The sequence below is a fragment of the Scleropages formosus genome, chromosome 20 (assembly GCF_900964775.1).
Source record: "Scleropages formosus chromosome 20, fSclFor1.1, whole genome shotgun sequence".
NCBI lineage: Eukaryota > Metazoa > Chordata > Actinopteri > Osteoglossiformes > Osteoglossidae > Scleropages > Scleropages formosus.
Window position 1 is genome coordinate 5,485,756 of NC_041825.1, and position 20,521 is coordinate 5,506,276.

The 20,521-nt window shown below is 42.0% G+C and overlaps 2 protein-coding genes across 2 annotated transcripts; both read left to right on the top strand.

Moving 5' to 3' along the window:
- The first annotated feature begins 187 nt into the window (after positions 1-187).
- stub1 (STIP1 homology and U-Box containing protein 1) lies at positions 188-9,273 on the top strand. Its single transcript, XM_018734897.1, has 8 exons — positions 188-507; positions 2,291-2,511; positions 2,690-2,888; positions 3,363-3,528; positions 7,031-7,118; positions 7,765-7,821; positions 7,998-8,114; positions 8,621-9,273. The coding sequence occupies exons 2-8, from the start codon at positions 2,398-2,400 to the stop codon at positions 8,744-8,746; spliced, it is 867 nt and encodes a 288-aa protein (XP_018590413.1). The 5' UTR covers positions 188-507; positions 2,291-2,397; the 3' UTR covers positions 8,747-9,273.
- A 5,963-nt stretch (positions 9,274-15,236) lies between these two features.
- Positions 15,237-19,173, top strand: LOC108923869 (pentraxin fusion protein-like). Its single transcript, XM_018734904.2, has 3 exons — positions 15,237-15,420; positions 15,852-15,921; positions 17,734-19,173. Exons 1-3 carry the CDS (start codon positions 15,418-15,420, stop codon positions 18,342-18,344), a joined length of 684 nt encoding a protein of 227 aa, XP_018590420.1. The 5' UTR covers positions 15,237-15,417; the 3' UTR covers positions 18,345-19,173.
- The last annotated feature ends 1,348 nt before the right edge of the window (positions 19,174-20,521 follow it).

The following is a 20,521-nucleotide window of genomic DNA, read 5'->3' on the forward strand; positions in this document are numbered from 1 at the left end:
TTTTTAAAAAAGACCTTGGTTAAAGTGTGCTACATAGTCTCACTAAAGCAAAAAAAAAAAATCAAAATTCGCATTTATGGTTACAACGAATACGTTTCAACTCGTCGTACTGGACGGACCCATGTAACCTGTCAGCACCGTGACACGAGCCGAGCGCACTACGTCAACACGCACGATCACGCACTTCCGGTCGTGCTGCGTCACCATGAAAACAAGGCAAGGACTGCATAGCAACTAGCACGGCTGAGGAAAAAAAAAAAAAAGTCAGTGACGGGATGGACTTTTAAAACCTCGTTTGTGTGTAAATGACAGCATGTGTAACGTGTACGATTCCACTTCCGAGCGACTGCCTCATTTACTTGGGTAAATAAAGAAGGGGCGAAGGCAGCCCAACGAGGCCGGACGTACCGAAGCGGCCTCGGCGTTGCGTGCTGTGAAAAGCCGCCCAGAGGAGCAGTGAGTGCGGCGGCCGCAGGCCTGTGTGTGACTTCAACGGGTTCGCTTTTGGTAAGGATACACAAGCGAGAGGCAACGTAAAAACACTGTAGTATAACAAACTAAACGGAAAGGTTTAGTTGTGTTCGTTAGTATACCTAGCGTACTTGGGTTAGCTAACCAAACCGGCGTCCTATATAAACGTGTTTACGAGAAGCCCTGTTTTTTATACAGTACACAACATGAATCATGATCCATCTTCAACTCAGCAGAGACGTAGCTGACTGAACATAGAATTCATAAATCCTAGCGGCTGCTGCGGCCTTTTTTTAAGTGGACGATAGTGAGGGTTTATGGAGCTGCAAGGAGATCAGGTGAGATCATGTGGGTCTGAAAGATGTGTTTTGAGACCCCTGGTCCCTTGTGTTGAGAGGGATTCAGATGTTTTGAGGGGTAGGGGGGACTAGTTATAAGTTATCCCGTTTTCAACAAAAAAAAGTATGGTTCTGCTAACGTGAACTCGGTGATACTGTATGTTATATCTATTTTCATTCAACTTAAGTGTCAATTTATATGTAGCAAGAATGTTTTTATCAATCAATGTACTTACAGTGTGGAAGTGCTGGTTACCATGACATTGCTAATACACGGTCGAGTCACGTTATTATGACCACCAGCTAATATTCAGAGTAACTGCATGTGCAGCACGGACAGCAGCTAGACGGGCTGGGAGTGACTCAATATGAGGTGGTAGGTTGTCACAGGTATCTGGAGCCATGATGAATGCAGTGCATCCCACAGCTGCTGGAGGGTGCATGGCGGAGGATCCACAGAGCGAACACGACGATCGAGGTGGTTCCACAGATGCTCAGTTGGGTTCAAGTCCAGGGAATTAGGGGGCCAGGGAAGCATTTGGAAGTCTTGGTCGTGCTCTTCCAACCACTGTCGGACATTTCAGAAATACTATCGCCCTTGGCCCGAAAGCCGATAATCATCCCTTTTTGCAACTCTGATACACACACACACACACACACACACACACATTTTCGGAACTACTTGTCCCATACGGGGTCGCAGGGAACCGGAGCCTACCCGGTAACACAGGGCATAAGGCCGGAGGGGGAGGGAACACACCCAGGACGGGACGCCAGTCCGTCGCAAGGCACCCCAAGCGGGACTCGAACCCCAGACCCACAGGAGAGCAGGACTGTGGCCCAACCCACTGCGCCCCCCGCAACTCTGATGAATCGCCCCTTTTACCCATGACAGCAACAAGTGATATGTGGGCGGATGGCCTGGCGGACGGCCTATCGCGCACCTTATACCCACCAAGCCAGCTCACAACACATGATGTACTCGACCGTGTATCATTTACGTATTTCACAGTTTTCCACCTAAATGATTCAGTAATATTACATATTAAAGAGTATACAGGTGTCATATATGGCAGGACAACGGGCGTTTCATGGAGCAATAAGGGTAAAGCTTGTAGACACATTATTGTCAACCAGTGTTATATCAAATTACAGTGATTTACCCATTTATACAGCGGAGTACTCTTATTCCATCAATTTGGAGTAAGAGCTCAACAGTAGGGGGAGGTTTGAATTAGGAAGCATCAAGCTGCATGGGTATAAACTTCCAACTCGGTATTAGTATGTTCAGTGAAAAGGGAGCATTTATCACATGAATAAACAGTAGTATTCAAACATTTTGAGTTACATTATGATCACAAATGTTTCAGCATATAAGCGAGCTTTGAAATGGTTTAATGAAAGATATTACACATGTTACATTCACCTTCTGTTGTATAGTGTTGTACAGAAAGCTCGTTCTTTGTCCTCGCTTTCCCAAGGAGAGGCAGGCGCCGTGGGACAAGGGGGTGACAGGTGCCCAGCCGGAGACACGGGGAGCAGGATAGGGAAGCAGGGTGGAGCGGGCGCCGCAGGGTTGGCGGAGAAGATGGCAGGCAGCCCCGAAAAGAGTGCTTCTGCCCAAGAGCTGAAAGAGCAAGGCAATCGACTCTTCCTCAGCCGCAAGTACCAGGAGGCCGCGGTGTGCTACAGTAAAGCCATTGTGAGTACTAACAGGGGGGCATCAGGTAGTAGTGGAAACACTGTCGACAAAATTACCTCCCTTGCAGGAGACACTTTCAACTTGAATAATTATTTAAAATGAAATAACAGTAAAACAGCTGCATATGAACAAATTGTCATAGTTTATTTTGCTTTTTTCCTCCTCTGCTTTTCTCCAGAATCGAAACCCCTCAGTGGCAGTGTACTACACCAACCGAGCACTCTGTTATGTGAAACTGCAGCAGTATGACAAGGCCTTGGCTGACTGTAAGCATGCTTTGGAGCTGGACAGCCAGTCGGTAAAGGCGCACTTCTTCCTGGGTCAGTGCCATTTGGAGCTGGAGAACTACGACGAGGCGATTGGCAACCTGCAGAGAGGTTGGGCAAAGCTCCTGATCTTACCTAAATACTCGAGCCCTCTAACCAGCCTTTTTTTGCTAATATGAGAGAACAACATTACTCTGATTTGTGCTGCTGTTATTATTACGAATTCCATAACTTAGAACTTGGCCTTTCAACTACAGGTAGAACACATCCAGGTTTTGTATCTCCTCTTAGCTAAGAGGTTATAAACAGAGTTACATGTGTTTAATCAAAGCAGTTAGTTGAAAGAGGTCACTTGATGCTCACATGGAACAAGAAAACCTGCACTTGGATCTTCCTGGACAGTGTCTCAATAGCATGAAGAGTTTTACAGTTTATCTGATAATTTTTCAGCTGGGATAAAGGTTTTCTTAATTTCTGAATGTTAAATTGAACCTGTAACTATTTGGTCAGAAGTCTGTCTCTCGGCAGTGGTTTACGCTTGTACTGCAGCCATTGAAAAGTATAATTTATGCTTTGTCTTGTTAGCGTACAATCTGGCAAAAGAGCAGCGGCTGAATTTCGGAGATGACATCCCAAGTGCTCTCAGAATAGCCAAGAAGAAACGCTGGAACAGCATTGAGGAGAAACGCATCAATCAGGAAAATGAGCTGCATGCCTATCTCACCAAGCTCATTCTGGCAGAGAAGGAGAGGTGAGAGCATCTTCCTGTTGTGGTACAATTCCCTGTACATTTAAATTATGTCTCCAGTGTTTTTTGTGTCATGTGTAGTGGTAGATGGAAATAATTCTTGATCATCTTAACTAGACATTTTTCAGTGGATCAGAACAAGTTGACTAAGGTGATGTAAAATATGAGATAATACTTAGTTTAACTACTGTACAATGGATTTTATTTTAAATTGTTTGAAAACAACTTGGATTGAAATTTTTTGTACCTTATCGTAACATTTGAGATTGAGTAAAATTATACTACACTGGGTCCTCTGCTTACACACTTAATTGGGAACAAGAATCAGTTTGTTAGTCAAAACTTTGTTTGTTGAGTGCAACGCGCAGCGTGCCAGGACACACTGATTCAGCTACTTTTGTAATGTATGCTGAGAAAAAAACTGTGGTTTAGGACTAAGTGACTGTACAGACGGTCCCCAGCTTACGATGGGGTTACGTACCGATAAACCCATTGTAAGTCGAAAATGCATGTAATACACTAACCTCCTGAACATCATAGTTTCTTACCCTTTAAGATGGTCGAGATTGTCGATGGCGAAAGTCCAAGTTCATGTGCGATGGCCATTATGGGTCTGCAGGCTTGGTGTTTCGTAGACATGATGGGTGCACAAAACACAACGTAGATATGGGGGGGATATCCAAAAAATGCTGGCGACACAAAACGCTGTAGAGTATTGGTTGTATACACTAGCGACCATGAGGCAGACTGGGGATGCGGATTGCTGCCACTGCCCAGCATCACGAGAGAGTATTGTACCGCGTATTGCTTGCCCGGGAAAAAATCAAAATGCAAAAGTTGAACTATGGTTTTTACTGAATGCATATCGCTGTCGCACTATCGTGAAGTTGAAAAGTTGTAAGTCAGACCATCGTAACTCGGGGACCATCTGTACTTTGAGGTATCCATGTCTGGATCTGTACCTCCATCTGCTGGTGAGGTGCGTTTTTGTTTACTCTGTTGTACATCGATTTGGAAAAGAGCGTCTGTTAAATGAATAAATGTACATGTAAAAGTCAGCAACCCAAACAGCTCCCAGGGCTGAGAAACAAGCAGCAAGGTGTTTAGGACAAGACCGTTGCAGCACCCATGGACACACTCTCTCATTCTCTCTCTCTACGCAGCTTCATATGCACATACCTGGGCCTTGGCCATTCTCACTCCTATGGCTGCCTTTTTATGATGTTTTTGAAGTAAAGTACAGTACAGAACCCTGACCAGAGCTACAGCAGTGTGTTGACAAGCATCATGCAGCGCTTACTGTTGACAGTTGCTGACTGTAAATAAATTGGGTGAAGTTTTGGCGGGCAGTTTGAATTGGTATGCTGTCTCATTAAAGTTTTATAACAGCAAAAAGTTTGTTACTCAGAAGTTCGTAAGTTGGGGGACCCACTGCATGCAATATTCTTTTCAGTAATAGTTGAGACAGTTTGTTCTCAGTATTGCTAAGCTGTGTTTTGCATAGACTATTTACTTTCAGATGTTTATTTCAGTGTTTATTTGCAAGGTTGCTGCACACATTCCTTTACTAGTGCTTTAACTTTATCAGTATGGTTGGACTTGCTTTGGGACATGTCATTTGCATATCGAAAGCTGTGTTTTCAGTTATTCAAATCAGTGTCTGGGTGTTAGTAAATGCTTGAGGTGAATTTTTCTTTAGTGTTCTGAGGAAATAATTTTCTGACTCACTGCTAGACTTGTATTCAGGTTAAGGAACCTAGTAATCGTATTTATAGTTTAAACTTTCTAGTTTTATATAAAGCAGACTAAATATATTTTAAACAGTGTATTTATGGTTTAAGTTTTAGCAGTGAGCTTTTTCCCAGGTATTGGTCAAGTACCACTAATATCACTGTCTTTTATTTTTAAAGAAGCATTATAAGTGGGGCAGCAGGTAGTGTAGTAGTCAGAGCTGTCACCTAACCTTCACAGAGCTCTGGTTTGAAGTCCTGCTCTAGTATCCTTGAGCAAACCTTTTCTGAGTTGCTCCAGTTGAAATTGCCCAACTGTGTAAATCGTAAGTAGCTTAGAGTATAGGCCTCTCATTTAAGTTGCTTTGGAGAAAATCATCACCTGAATGAATTAAAAATATGTTCAGTACATGAAAAATCACCGATGTGCCTGCTGCAAGGGTGGTTAAAATAATTTTATTTAATGCATTTTGAAACTTTAGTGGGAACATTAAGACATATTTCTTGATCAGGAGCTTGTTTTAACATATTTTGCAAGTGGTGAGACCTGCAGTGCACCGTCACAGGACATTGGTTCACTTTTTGAACCAGAGGGAATAGTCCCCCCTATTGGGCCGCCTGTGTCACTTCTCTGAGTGATTTGTGTTCACAATTACGTCTATTCATTTAGCGGACACTTTTCTCCAAAGCGACTTACAATGTTAAGCTATTTACAATTATTTACCCATTTATACAGCTGGGTAATTTTACTGAAACGATTTAGGGTAAGTACCTTGCTCAAGGTTACTACAGTTGGAATTTGAACCTGCAACCTTTCAATCTAAAGGCAGCAGCTCTTACCACTACACTACCAGCTTCCCCTATCTGTATGTCATTTGACCAAGTAGTCTCCAAAAACAGAATTTTTAGATGTTTAGAAGCATAAATGGCTGGTTTGGCTCTTGCAATTTCGTGTTATGATTTAAAAATGTATATACATGTCAGTTTACAGCTGAGTTCCATTCTAACTTCCGTTTAGTAAGTCAACTTCCCATATATTTTATGAATCAGGAGGATATATAAGCAATCAACATGTAGAAATCCTGCATTATATAATAGACCTTTGTTATTTTTTTCACTACTTTCACATATTATACAGGTGGAAATAACATTAATATAGAATAATACATTGCAATATTATTACATTTTCATGCTGCACTGTTTTCAGTTGCTTTTTCTTTTCAGAACCACTCCAACACTCACTCTTTTGACTTGTTAGCCATTTTAAATAGTTTTTTAATGAAAAGTTTCATAAGCAGTGCACAGTTTCTGCTACACACCCACTCACATACCCAAACAATATGAAAAAAAAGTTGCTTGTGTTGCAGTTTGAGGCCTACCTTTAATTGGTAAAGTTTTAGGCAGCAGGCAGAGTAGTAGTTAGAGCAATCACCGTACAGCAATACAGCATGGTTTTGGATTACAGGAGAAAGCTCACTCAAACACTGAGAGAACATGAAAACTCCACACAGACAAAGATGGCTTTGAACTTGCATCCAGCTGCACAGCAGGGGAGCTGTGAGGCTCCAGCACTACCTGCTGTGCCACCGTGATGCCCACATAATGAACAACTAGTCTTACCAGGCACTGTCTTTAAAGTCCTTCCATGCAAGATGTTACTGAACTGTGCAGTGTAGTGATGTGGTTTGTTGGAAGTATTTCTAAATTAATTTCTGACTATGACCAGGTCAGCAGCACTCACAGTGAACTGTCTCTGCTCCCTGTCATTAATTCAGGGAGCTTGAAAAGTACAGGGAAAAACAAGAGGAAAGCTTGGAAGACAACAGGAGCAGGAATGAGATAGCCAAGATTCAGTCAAAACACGTGAGTACTTCAGACTTTTTTTCAAATGGATGTCTGCATCTTCACTTGAATGATGAGTTGTTGACTGGCTCACAGTAAACTGTTTGATCTATAAATCTGAAGCTAATCACAGATATTAAAGCATGTAAGAAAAAGGATTATTGAAATGTGTTTGTGAACCTTTTGGAATTACCTGGATTTCTGCATGAAAGACCGGGTCACGTTTTAGGAGCCACTCTTATTTAACAAACACACACTTTACACTACTACAATATTTGTACTGAACAAATGCTTTAATTAATCAAGGTTATTGATGGAAAAGTGATATGCACCCTTATATTTAGTAAACCTCATTTATTGTCAGTAATCTCAACCAAGCACTTTCTGTAGCTGCTGATCACATTTGCACAGTGATTTGAAGGTATTCTTTTTTTATTCCTCAATAAAAATGGTTTTAGTTCAGTATATTTTTGTATTAAACTGTCTTGCTTGAACATCCGGCTTCAGATTACAGCACAACATTTTAATGGGATTGAGGTCTGGTGATAAATGTTCATTTTAATCGTCTCCCTTCTTCCAAGAACTTAAGTTTGTAGCCACATACAAGAGAAGAGGCTGTTATTTGTGCGAGAGCCATTCATTTATCCTTCGTCCCTTTCCTTAACAGGACAAGTACCTGTCCGATATGGACGAGCTCTTCTCTCAGGTGGATGAGAAAAGAAAGGTGAGTTCTAGCTGCTCATCTTATTGAGTTCCAAAGAAGCCACTTTTCATTCTGATCGTTGCTGCTTCAATTTCTGCTCTCACTTGGCAAGTGTGCACCTCTATCAGGGAGCTCTGTCTCCGGCCCGGTGTGTCTGCTTGCTGTTCTAAACAGGTCGCCTGTATTTCTGTCTACAGAAACGTGAAATCCCGGACTACCTCTGTGGAAAGATTAGCTTTGAACTGATGAGAGAACCATGCATCACGCCCAGTGGAATCACCTACGACCGCAAAGACATCGAGGAGCATTTACAGGTAAATTATTGACACTTTATCAGTGCTCTACAGAGAACATTTAGAGCAGAGTGTCCAAGAGAGGATCATTTCTGTTATCATTATTAAGCCTTTTGGTTTAACCTTGAATAAATCAAATATTTCAAGTCCATATTTGTCTTCAGTTGTAGTTATAGCCAAAAGAAATGTCTCTCTTTTTGTTTAAGTTCTTTGTAAGTGCTGTCACAAGTGCTTTCAGTTAAATGGGCATTGGAAAAAAAAAGTAACATCCTTCATGTAAATATTGGTTTAAAAAAATGTTGGAAACTGATATTTTATTGTAAGGGATAGTTCCATTGTCAAATTACTTTTGTATATGCTCACCATTTTGAACAGGAGTTTGTGAAGAGAAACAATTTTTATTCCCCTGCTGTGATTAGATTTAAGCAACACATTTGTCTTTTTTTATATTACCCTTTCGGTTGCTTGATAATAGTGTCGTAGCACTTAAAATTTTTGTTTATAAATTGTTGTGCTCTGTGCTGCAGCGGGTTGGACACTTTGACCCCGTTACCCGGAGTCCTCTGACTCAAGACCAGCTGATTCCCAACCTGGCCATGAAGGAGGTGATAGATGCCTTTATTCTGGAGAATGGCTGGGTGGAGGACTACTGAGCCCCTAAGCCGCCACCCTAAGGAGAGGAGATAGAGGAAGAGAAAAAGAACAAAAGAAGCCCAGGAGCAGAAACACTGCAGTATGCCCTCCTGAGTTTGCACTTTAAAGACATACGCAGTACAGTAGACTGCCAATGGGGAGTGAAGAGGTCCCGCTAACCTCCACCCAGACTCTCGTTTTTACATTCTTTTTCCTCTCTGCTCCACAGGCCTTGTCCATCCTCTTCAATTATAAGTGTTCCCCCATCCCCATTGTGTGTTACCTGTTCATCCATCCCATTAAAGTACAAATTTGCCCCCGCCATGGTCCTTCTACACACATATGCCACTGTACTGCCTCCTATATTTAATTTTTCCATTGCCTTCGTTGTCAAGGTTAATCTAATAACGTACCAGTCCCTCTCTGTTGGTGCTCTTCGGGTTTTTGCGTATGGCGACAATTCTGATAACTTTAAAATACCAAAAAGAATTTCACAATCATATGAAAATGTTTAAAGTTCATAAAGAAAGTTTACTCATTGCAGAGGTTTTTTTTTTTTTTTTTTTTAAACAAGGCAAATGTTATCGGTGATTTTTAAGGTGATGAGTGAGACGTTAGACCTGGTACATTCCAGTAGTCAGCCATTAGTGCTTAACTGTGGTTGGTTTGGGGGCTACCTGCCCCTAGGGAGGGTGTTTATGGCCCACATAAATAATCAATCATTTTGGAAAAAAACACAGTTTCATTTTTCTGAACAGGTATGTCATTTACAGCTAAATATAACCTTAATTTTGCCATGCTGAATTTTTTTTTTTTTTTGAAAACAGGTAATGCGGTAATGCAGTCCCTGCTTTCCTGCAACAGTTTTTTTTCAGTTCACAGAAATTAGAGGCATAGAGATAAAGAATGTATTTGTGTCTTGCGCTCACAGTAAATATATCCACTGTATGTATAGATTATATATAGATATATATATATATATTATATATATATATGTTTGCTAGGTGTGTTGGATGTAATTTGAATGTTGCAGTTATGAGCATGCTAACAGTGGTGACCAGCTGTGTGACGGGGGAGCTACAGTGTCTGAGCTACAGCCCGTGATGTGTCGGGACAGGACTGGGCCGCAGCAAAGAGCCACGGACCTTCTGCCTTAGAGGCCGCCAGTCTGGTGTCCAGTAATCGCTTTTGGACACGATACTGGTTTTGGAAACTCTGATATGTGAGTGCGTGCGTGCGCGCGCGTGTGTGTGTGTGTGTGTGTATGCGCGTGTATGCGCGCGCTTGTGTGTATATGCATATATAAACAGAGTAACATCTGTATGTGCTAAATAGAAATTCAGATGGATGGTAGTCTGAGGCTACAGCCTAAAAGTTCAATTTTGAATTCTGTCTGTGTACACATAAATAAATATATAATTGTGAACCTGCTAACTGTTGGTTGGGGTGTTGGGGGGGGATGTATGCGTGCAGTGTGCGCTGAGAAACCGTGTGCTACACAGTGAATGCTAATGAAGTACCTGCAAGCAACTAGGAATTTGATTAATGGCATATCCATTGGTGTCATGCTGTCAGTGGCAAGTGTGATATTTCACTGCAGTCCCGGCTCTTCCTTTTACTGTGGGTTGCGATTTCAGATTGATGTTGTTCATCCGCGGTACACGAGTGCAATCTGTTCTCCGAAGGCACCGTGTTTGTTTTCAGGCTATTTCTGTGAGAAGTCAGAGCCTCTGAGTTCTTGGGGAATCTTCAGAGATTCATGTAGGTGTTGCCCTGCCATGAGAATGAAAATTTAGAATAAATAGTATTAGATTAATTAAAATGTTGCAGTTTTGCTTTTTTGAGCTGTAGGCCAGGACTATGGTATGGTACTGTGAAGAAATAAAACAGTTCAGTTCAAGGTTTGTCTTCAAGTACAGGTACCGTGAACAAAGTGCTACGAAATTCTTGCTTGAATGCTTCTCCACAGACTATAGACAACACAATAGATAGTACTACAGAAAAAAAGGTGTAATAATCACTGGTAAATGCAGTGCACAGTCCTTATAAGCCTGGTGATTTTCAAATGAACCAGTGAGCTTAGTTTTTTCTTTTCTTTTCTTTTTGGAATTGTCGTAATTTGGGAATGAGCAACATGGCGGGACAGAGAGTAGGGTTCATGGCCTCACAGCTCTTTGGCTGTGGGTTCTAGTTATCTTTTGTGGAGTTTGCATGTTCAGGTTTTCGTGAGAGTCTCTCCCTACTCCCAGATGTGTTTGAATTGGTGACTGTAAATTGCCCTCTACAGATGAGAGTGTGTGTGGGTGTGTGGGTGTGGGTGTGGAAGTGCCCTGCAATGCCTCAGCATCCCAATCCCAGACAGAGCGCATCCCGCTTGGTGCCCTGTGCTTTTCAGGATTTGGTCTGGACCACTGTGACCCTGTACTTGATAAGCATGTTCTGAAAGTGCATGTATGGATTATTTGGGAGTGTAACGCCGAAAATAATGTTATTTAGGAGAGAGGGAATTACTGTTCCATTACGCTATGTTTTCGTTGGTTTAGAATTGCTTTGTTCTCCGTTGCCTTAACATGTCATCCATACCAAGGAAGGAAGTGCTGTCGGGTGATTAACAAGTATATTTGATCCCATAAATTCTACTTCCTGCAACTCCAACCATGAAGTACAGTTTTGTTGTAAAATATGTAGATATATGCTGTAATTGCCAAGAAACAATAAATGAAAAGAGTGACAAGAGTGTGAAGAGTTGGTGATGTCAGTAACAGTGATTTAGTGGATGTTGACAAACCCAAGATGATGCAAGGTGGTGCTTTATAGGCTGTGGTGTCACCATCCTCTCTTTTTTTTTTTTTTTTTTTTTCTTATAAATTATTGGAGAATTATTATATATGATGACATAGTAGGAACACATCTAAGTTTTTTTTTTTTTTTTTTTTGTCTTAATTTGGACTTTGCTCACACCTCCTGTCTTTTTTTTGGCATGGACTCGCATTATGTTAATGTTCCACATTGGTGTTTGCTCATAGCAGGTCACTTTCTGAATATGAGAGACCTAAATTTTTATGCGTCTTTTTAACTGTGCGGTAATTTTGTGACATTACAATTAATTTTCTGACAGCTGTCACACACTCTTGGGCATATTAATAGGTTTTGGTTGGAGGTTTGTGTATAGTGTAATAAATCCTGTTTTTGTTTACTGTACCATCTACAACCAACACCATGTGTAATACAGCAGTTCAGTCTGAGTACAAAAATGCCAAAAAAGACATTTATTACTGAATTATTTGCAGATTATTTGCCTCACTGTCATGATTTATAAACAGGAGTTATTTGGGGATGTGTTGCTACGTTAGGCTTTTTTTATTGGATACTTGTATATAAATGCCGGTTTGTGTTATTAGTTAATTTAATGGCCCATACAGAAGGGAATAGCATAAAAAATAGCTTTGCGACAATGTGATGAAAAATTAGTGGGTCCACATGGTTATTGTTGTCCAGCTGAAGAAAATGATTTTTTACAATGATATCATGTGTCTGAACTATACTTAAAGTGTAGCAGATAAAAAATGTGTTGGGTATCTGTGCCTTTCTGGTGCGTTTTGAGTGTGTCATGGGCGTATACAAGAAGGAGTACTGGTGAATTAGTTTTTAATGGAAAATTGTGTTCTTAGCACTGATTTGCTGTCAGCCGGTGCCTGTCCGTACGCTTTCAGGATGCTTTGGCTCCTGTTTTCATGGAGCACTCGGAGTCCTCGGATCGATCTGCTCCAGCTTAGCTCTTTCCTTTTGGAGAGGCATTCGGAGCGACGGAGACTCGGTGTGCCTGACCCATGTGCTTGAACAGCGGAGAACTTTAAACTGATTTCAAAGTCCAGTCTGCCGAACGTGCGGTATGTGGCCTCCACCTCCTGTCCCGAGAGCAAACTAACAAATTGTTGACCTCCTTTGTGTGAAAGCAAGTTGTATGTTACGATAATATAAAGTATTATTGGTGTCATTATGCCGGACAAATCCGGACGTTCCGTTTTCCGTCTTTAAATGGTCGTGTTCCGTGACGCAGATGAAGATGGATTGGAAGACGGCGCCTCCAGATCCCCTAGCAGCTTTGCATGTGGAGTCTGGAGTTCTGTACAGCAGATACTGTGTGGAAATTGTGTCCCTGCACCATCAGCGGTCCGGTGTGCGCTGAGCTCTTCCTGTGGCCCTCAGGATGGTTCCCCCAGTTGGGTCGCGCTGGGTTTGTCCTGAATGTTGCACAGCACAATGACAGACAGATGTGATGCTGTAACAGCTAATCCTAGATACAGGGAGCTAATAAAGACAATTTACTGTAAAGCAGAAAGGCTGTGGACTGTTTCATTTCTGGGTGTTTACTGCTGGGGCAGCAGGTGGCATAGTGGTTAGAGGCGCCTCCTTGCACCTGAAGGACCCAGGTTCCAATCCCACCTTCTGCCGTCATACCCTTGAACACGAATACAAATATTGCAGAAATTGTTACGCTGTATGTAAATGAAGACCCTTCTGAGTCATGATGCTTGAGCCATCATCTAGTAATTATGGCATTTATTCATTTAGCAAATACTTGTCTCCTTCTCTCCAAGGCAACTTGCAATGTTAAGGCGCTTACAGTTATTACCTGCTAAGTACCTTGCTCAAGGTACTACAGCTGGACGTGGGACTTGAGCCAACAACTTTTGGGTTCGAAGGTAGCAGCTCTTACCGCTACAGTGCCACCTGCCTGAGGGGTTGTGGTTCTTACAGGCACACTGATGCCCTAGAAGGTGGAGAAAAGATGGGTGTCCATGTCGGTTCTGACTTGGTCTGGGAAGTTCATTAACTTAAGCTGTCAAAGGTAAAATAACCTTGCAGCCTTTGAAATGTTTTCCCACTTATGTACTATTAATCCAATATTGAGCTCATTCATTTCATTTTTGGTTGCGGAAATGGAACTTTTAAACCTTTGTGTGCAAATCTGTAATGTTAGGTCATGTAATGAACGAGTCTTCCAGTATCTGTCTTATTTTACTGTTCAGTGTTGTAAGCAAAGGGGGTTGCAGTGGGTTGGGCCAGGTCCTGCTCTCCCGTGGGTCTGGGGTTCGAGTCCCGCTTGGGGTGCCTTGCGTCCCGTCCTGGGTGTGTCCCCTCCCCCTCCAGCCTCACGCCCTGAGTTGCTGGGTTAGGCTCCGGTTCCCCGTGACCCCGTATGGGACAAGCGGTTCAGAAAAATGAAAATGTGTGTGTGTTGTAAGCAGCCTGAAAAGTTATGTGCAGCTATCCTATTATCTGGTCCTAATTCATTATTAAAAACCACCCAAATATTGAAAAACTGGATACATAATTAATTGATTAATAAAATTTTTAGCGGGAAAAATTCAATTTTTTTTTCCCCAGCCCCTATACCGACTTCACCTCAAAAATCACCCTAAATGATTCCTAATATAATGAGAAAAAGTAGTGTAACAAAAATTTTATTCGTTTTTACTTTTTTGCATTTTTTTCCCCCAGAAAATAAAATCTTTTTTATTCCATGAAGTTTTTTTTTAATTGAATGCATAGTTGTAGTAGCACACGTGGGGCTGAATCTAAAAAGTTTCCTCACCATCCAGCATCTCAGGGTTATTTTTTAAATTTTTTTTCTACATTCAAAATAGAGGTAAGAATAATGCATTTTCTTCTAATTTTGTTATATTTTGTTTATCTTTTTCCTCTACTTTGAAATCAGTGCAGAAATTAAAGATGTTCACTCCTTAAATATGGTTTCGGCTTATGGCGCCAGACCAGATGCAGCAGACTGTAAATGACAGATTAACGATAAGCGGTATTAATAATTTCAGCCCAGATAGAAGAAACACCAGACTTCGGAAAACTGAAGAACGGAATGAGCGCATTTCAGCTTCCGGTTCATTTTACAGTTGTGCCACCCATTCGGAATGAATTAGGGTTACCTGATCACTGGACACATTACAGAACTCCAATAATGTTTTTTATTTTCTTACCTATATGCTTTATTATGTATAGTTTTGAATATCTTCAGCACTTTTCATTTCAACTATTAAATCTTAAGTGGGATTATGTTCAACAAGTAATTAAATGAACATCACGGTTACTCTGCTGCTCGTCTTGTCAGATGGTATCCTTGGCACCTCTCCTGAAGGACTTGTTATGGAGATAACTGGCTGTACGTCCCCAGGCGTGACATCTGGAGCGGTTGCGCTTGTGATTTTTCTTACCCCACTTTTCCGTAGGGCTCCCAAAAGACCACGCTTGCATTGGGCATCTTTCCTCACTTTATTCCTCCTCCCATTTAGATGTAGTGTAGCAGCAACATGCGTCTTTAAAAAAAATATTAAACGTATACATTCAGTATTGTTGGTTCACAGGTCTCCTTCCCACGTTTTGCTGTGATCTGCTTTCCGGCTGCATTGTTGACATCGTGTTTGCCGCTGTCATCAGTCACATGCTAGTCTTGGGGGAACAGCGGCCACAAGTCCGTGTCTGTGCCATCTGCGTGCGCCGCGCCGCCAGGGGCCGTACAAATGGGACAGTGTTCTCCCGCCGCGGGCACACGCCCCCTTTGTAAATGAACGTGTTGGGAGGTGTGATGTCATAGCTTGTACAAGGAGGGAAGAGGAGAGAAAAGCCCCGGAGCATCAGGACACCGCACGACTGCAGCAGAAACTACGGCCCCGCTATGGTAAGTGACCACGTACGGTAAGTTACCTGTCCGAAACAGCCCAGGTCTTGACCTGTAAAACGGTGTTATTGCTTAGTGTTTAATGAGTGTGTGACTAGTTTTGTAGTCTGAGCTGCGGCGCTCCAGTTACCACCGTTCGAATGTATTATTTTGTAGAAGTAATGATAATACAAGAATACCCTGGTATTAGTGTATGAAACAATCAAGCTGACACTTTCGTATTTATGTGTATGTGCGTGTTTGAGCGCACCTCTTCATTTCGTTTACGAAAAAACTTCTTTCCGAACATTTTATTTGAATACCTTTGTGGACGTTCTTCTCTTGTTATCGCTGTGAATTATTATATATACTTTTCCGACAAGCATTAGGGCTGGTATCGTGCCTGTATGTAATTTCTGCCGGACTCAGAAGTGTCTTTTTTGTATTGGCAGCCTCTGCACAGTGAACTTGGGATCTTTGCAGTGACCGTCCTGTTTGCTGGTTTTTCCTCGGCTTCTGCAGGTTCTCCAGAATGTTATGTTGTTCAGCCGCTCATGGCAACCAGAAGGAAATGTCATAACTACCCAAAATTACCACATTACCTGTTTTTTTTTTTTTTTTTTAAATTTACAGTGGTTATCAAAAATCTTCACCAGTGTCACATTTTCTTGATGTGAAGGCTGAAATCAAGAGAAATTATCTTCACCTTTTATATAAGGTAGCCATTAATATTTAAGTGAAACCCAAGTGGATAATTTTTAGGAAAATTAAGGATACAGTATATCATTTGGGGGGGGGGGCGCAGTAGCGTAGCAGGCTTTGCCAGGTCCTGCTCTCTGGTGGGTCTGGGGTTCGAGTCCTGCTTGGGGTGCCTTGTGATGGACTGGTGTCCTTTCCTGGGTGTGTCCCCTCTCCCTCCGGCCTCACGCCCTGTGTTGCCGGGATAGGCTCCGGCTTGCCGCGACCCTGCTCAGGACAAGTGGCGTCAGCCTGTGTGTGTGTGTGTGTCATTTTAAAATATGTTCAGTGCCCTTGTTTGGTAAGTCCACAGATGTTTTTGCTGAATTGGCTGTGTACTTGTGACTGTTGTGCTGGATTGTGAAATTGTACAGTTTTCTTAGAGAGGGTCAGCAGCTTTTGTCCCACAATTTCCTGGAGTTACTCATTTTGTCTCTGATTCTAAGCAGAGCCCCTATTGATTCCTGTTGAAGATTACCCTCTCCCCACAGCATGACACTGCCACCACCATGCTTATATATACATTTATTCATTTAGCAGACGCTTTCCTCCAAAGCAATGTACATCTCATTAGAAAATACAATTTGTGCATTACCTTAAGAGAAAGAGACATAACTGTAGATGTGTGATTCTTAAGTACAGTCAGTTTCTTTTCACCAAATGCATTGATGTTTCTCACACAAAAATAGGTGCTGTACTCGTTCAGTGATGAGCTGCATTGGCTTTGCCTCAAACATATTGTTTGGAAATACGGCCAGAAAGTTCTGTTCTGCTCATATCAGACTGTGAGAGATTTTCTCACATGGATTTGGGTGACTGAATGCAACCTCCTGCAACATTTATATGAGATGGGATATTGTTTTTCTGACAACTGGCTTCCATCTTGCCCTCCTAGCCCACAGCTCCAACTTCTGGAGAATATGCAACGTGGTTGTAACATGCCGGGGAGAACCAATTAGTTTATTTTCCTTTGGCCTCTTGGTAGGCTCCCCGATGAGTTTTCTCCATGCCTGGTAATCAGTTTTTAGAGGGATTTTCTGATCTTTGCAGTATCCTGATAGTTTCATATATTCTCCTGTTAGGATCTTCTGGTAGCTGTTTCTAGACCATGGTTAAGCTTTGCACTTTGAACTGAATTAACTGTTCAGGGAAATCCTACAGGAACTGTTCATTTTACTTAGAATCTGGCCAGTTGCCTTTGCACATGATCTGGAATGTAACTGGCTAAATCTCACACAGCTTACATCTACCGTTATGAACTGTGTGCACATTAATGCACCGAAGGAACTGGAAGTTTTTCATTTGTAATTTTTTTTTTTTAAATAATAATGATTTTTTTCTTGTCACTTAAACATAGTTGGTTATGAGATCTCATTAAATGTGGAAAAGTCACATGATTTGTCTTGATTTGAGCCTTTACATCGACACAAACTTAGATTTCAAGAAGTGTGTGCAAACCTTTGATATCCACTGTACCTTCGCTGCAGTTAATTCACTATGTTACTGTTTGTCCACCGTTTTTAAAACTATACTTTTGATCACAAATACAAATAACTGTTCCCTGATATGTGCCTGGTTCTTTCTGTGCTCCTGCAGCAGACCTTTCTGGAAGAGCTCTGATCTTCCCCTATGAAACAGACTACAGCTACGTCACCCTGACTCCTCTGAAGCCACTTGAGCTGAAGGCCTTCACACTCTGCATGCAACTAGCCACCGAGCTGGAGGGCGAGCGAGAGGTCATCCTTTTCGCCTACCGCACAGCTGACTTTGATGAGCTCAATCTGTGGCGTGAGAAAGACGGCCGTCTTTCTTTCTACCTGAGTGGTGGAGGGGCTTTATTCCACCTGCCTCCACTGAGCACCTTTAAGACCAACCTCTGCCTCACCTGGGACTCAGCCACGGGTCTCTCTGCATTCTGGATGGATGGTAGGAGGAGTGTTCGCCAGGTCTACAAGGCTGGGCACACGGTCCGTTCCGAGGGCACTGTGATTCTGGGTCAGGACCCAGACCGGTACCTGGGGGACTATGATGCTGCACAGAGTTTTGTGGGTGAAATTTCAAATGTTAACATGTGGGACTACGTCCTCTCCGACAAAGATATTCAGGCATTGCACTATGGTCACTCAGTCCCAAAAGGCAACATATTTGATTGGAGTGCTATTGAATATAAAATTAACGGGAATGTTTTGATTGCACAAGATAATTGAAAGGCTTCAAGGAATACTACTTGCAAAGTTTTGTGAATTTCCTTCACCAGGAATGGGATTGTTTTAATAACCAAATAATATCCCATTTTCCCCAGTATTATTTGTTAATTTAACTGATGCTACTCTCCAAAGTGACTTGTATATGCATTACTTAAAAAAAATTACCCTAATTGTCCAGCAGGGTGAATTTTGCTTAATCAGTTCAGGGCAGGTACTTTGCTCAAGGTTACTAGTGCATGAGCAGGGATTTAACGCAGGTCCTTCAACGGCAACAGCTCTAACCACTACAGCACCTGCTGCACCACCTTTTAATTGCTTTTAATGGAAAAAAAAACTATGTAATTACTGTTCAGATGTTAAGTTCTTTTATTACAGTGTACTCTTACCCTGTAAAACCTTATCCTGACTGAAGGTGGAGCAGTGGATGAGAACAGGGTGCAGAAAATGAACATAACTGTGATTGAAAACAAGCTCATTTCAAATATTGCATTACAAGGAACGATTTAATGAGCACTGTTTGGGTTTAAAATACTGGAGTTCACCTTGCTATATGAGCTCCACATTTGCCTGAGCAGTTATACAGAAATAGTCTGATACAGTGGACTGAAATAAATGAGATATTAGTCAAGGCTCAGCAGTGAAATGTGGCCACTGTGCTGTTCCCTTTTGGACCACAGGGTGGCAGTAAACACCCAACACAGCGCCCACTGCAAGGCAGTAAATATGCCATGTTTTTTAATTAGGCAATATTCTTGTAAATCATTACCTTAAATTTTTTTCAATGATGGTTGTGTTAAATGTTTAAAATAACTCATTAAAATCTGATGACTGCATGAAATCAGTTCTGCGTGTGCTTGGTCAATGTAGCCTTGGAGAACACGCGTGACAAATACGCACTCACTTTTCCAAAAACTAAATAATCTGAAATTCATACGAATGAATGCACTGTACTGTTAACTTTTTAGATATGTAATATTGTAAATTTTTTTTTTTTTTTGCACTGAGCCAATAAAAGCATAACTGTATTGCGATATATAAAAAGTGCTGCAAATGCAGAACAACCGGAGAAAGAAAATGAATTCTTGCTCTTTGATATCTGTATAAGCTTTTCCCTTTGTTTTTCAAAACCGTATCTCCTTGAGAAATAGAACGGGTACAAGAGATCCGCGTCGCGCTCTTTGCGGCATATTTGCCCGTGACGATGGCGTGAAAGTGCGGGGTCAGCAAGTTTGACCCTGTTCCTCTTCTTTAGCCATCTTGACCTGTTCCTGATCACGAAAGTGGGGGGTATGAACGTTCATGCAAATTGTAGAGCTCCGCCGGAGGGGGATAAAGCCGGCGTTGCGAATGTGTGTGTTTATTACGAGCACGGTGTCGGCGAGCGCCCGCCGCCCTCCACGGGCACCGATGCACACGAGTTCTGACTGCAGGTCAGCGGCCAAATGTTCCACCTTCTTGAACGTTGCAATACATTAATCTTCATGCCCAGTCACTGTGTTGGAACACCTTTCTCTGCCATCTGCCCGCGCGGATCTCTCAGGCCCCGTGGTCTGGCGCCGGCCCCGCGGTCCTCTTCGTGCTTCCGTGTATCAGGCCGATCCCTCTCACGAGGCCTCTCTAAAGTTGTGAAACCGGTGGGTGGGTGTGTATGCCAAAAAGCACAAGCGTTACACACTTGAAAAAATATTAACTCGGCTCACGTGGCGGAAAGAAACAAACCAACTGCACTTAAGTTAAGAATCAGGCGTCTACATGTACGTCTCTCTTTCTGCTAATGTAACGTACATTATGTAATTAATTATGTACATTAATGTAATGCACACGGTGTATTTCCATGAGATGTACTTCGATTTGGAGAAAAGCGTTTGCTAAATGAAAAAAAAATGTAAATGTAGTTCCGTCCTCCGGTTAAAGGCACTTCGAAATGGTGCGCAGAGTGTGAGGCCAAGTATTACATGGATGCCCTACATTTTCGGTTATGGTCAAGTTGCCGTATCATAATTTCAATTTGTTGGGGAAAACAATGTTGGCTTGGTGGTGAAGAAAAATTTGAGCAAATTTCCTTCACATAATACAATGACAATGTAGTTAAATTATCTCCGCGGGAATTGTTTTTACAGGTTTGGGATTAAACATTTACCATTTTTTATATCCCATTCTTCTACATACCTGTTTTT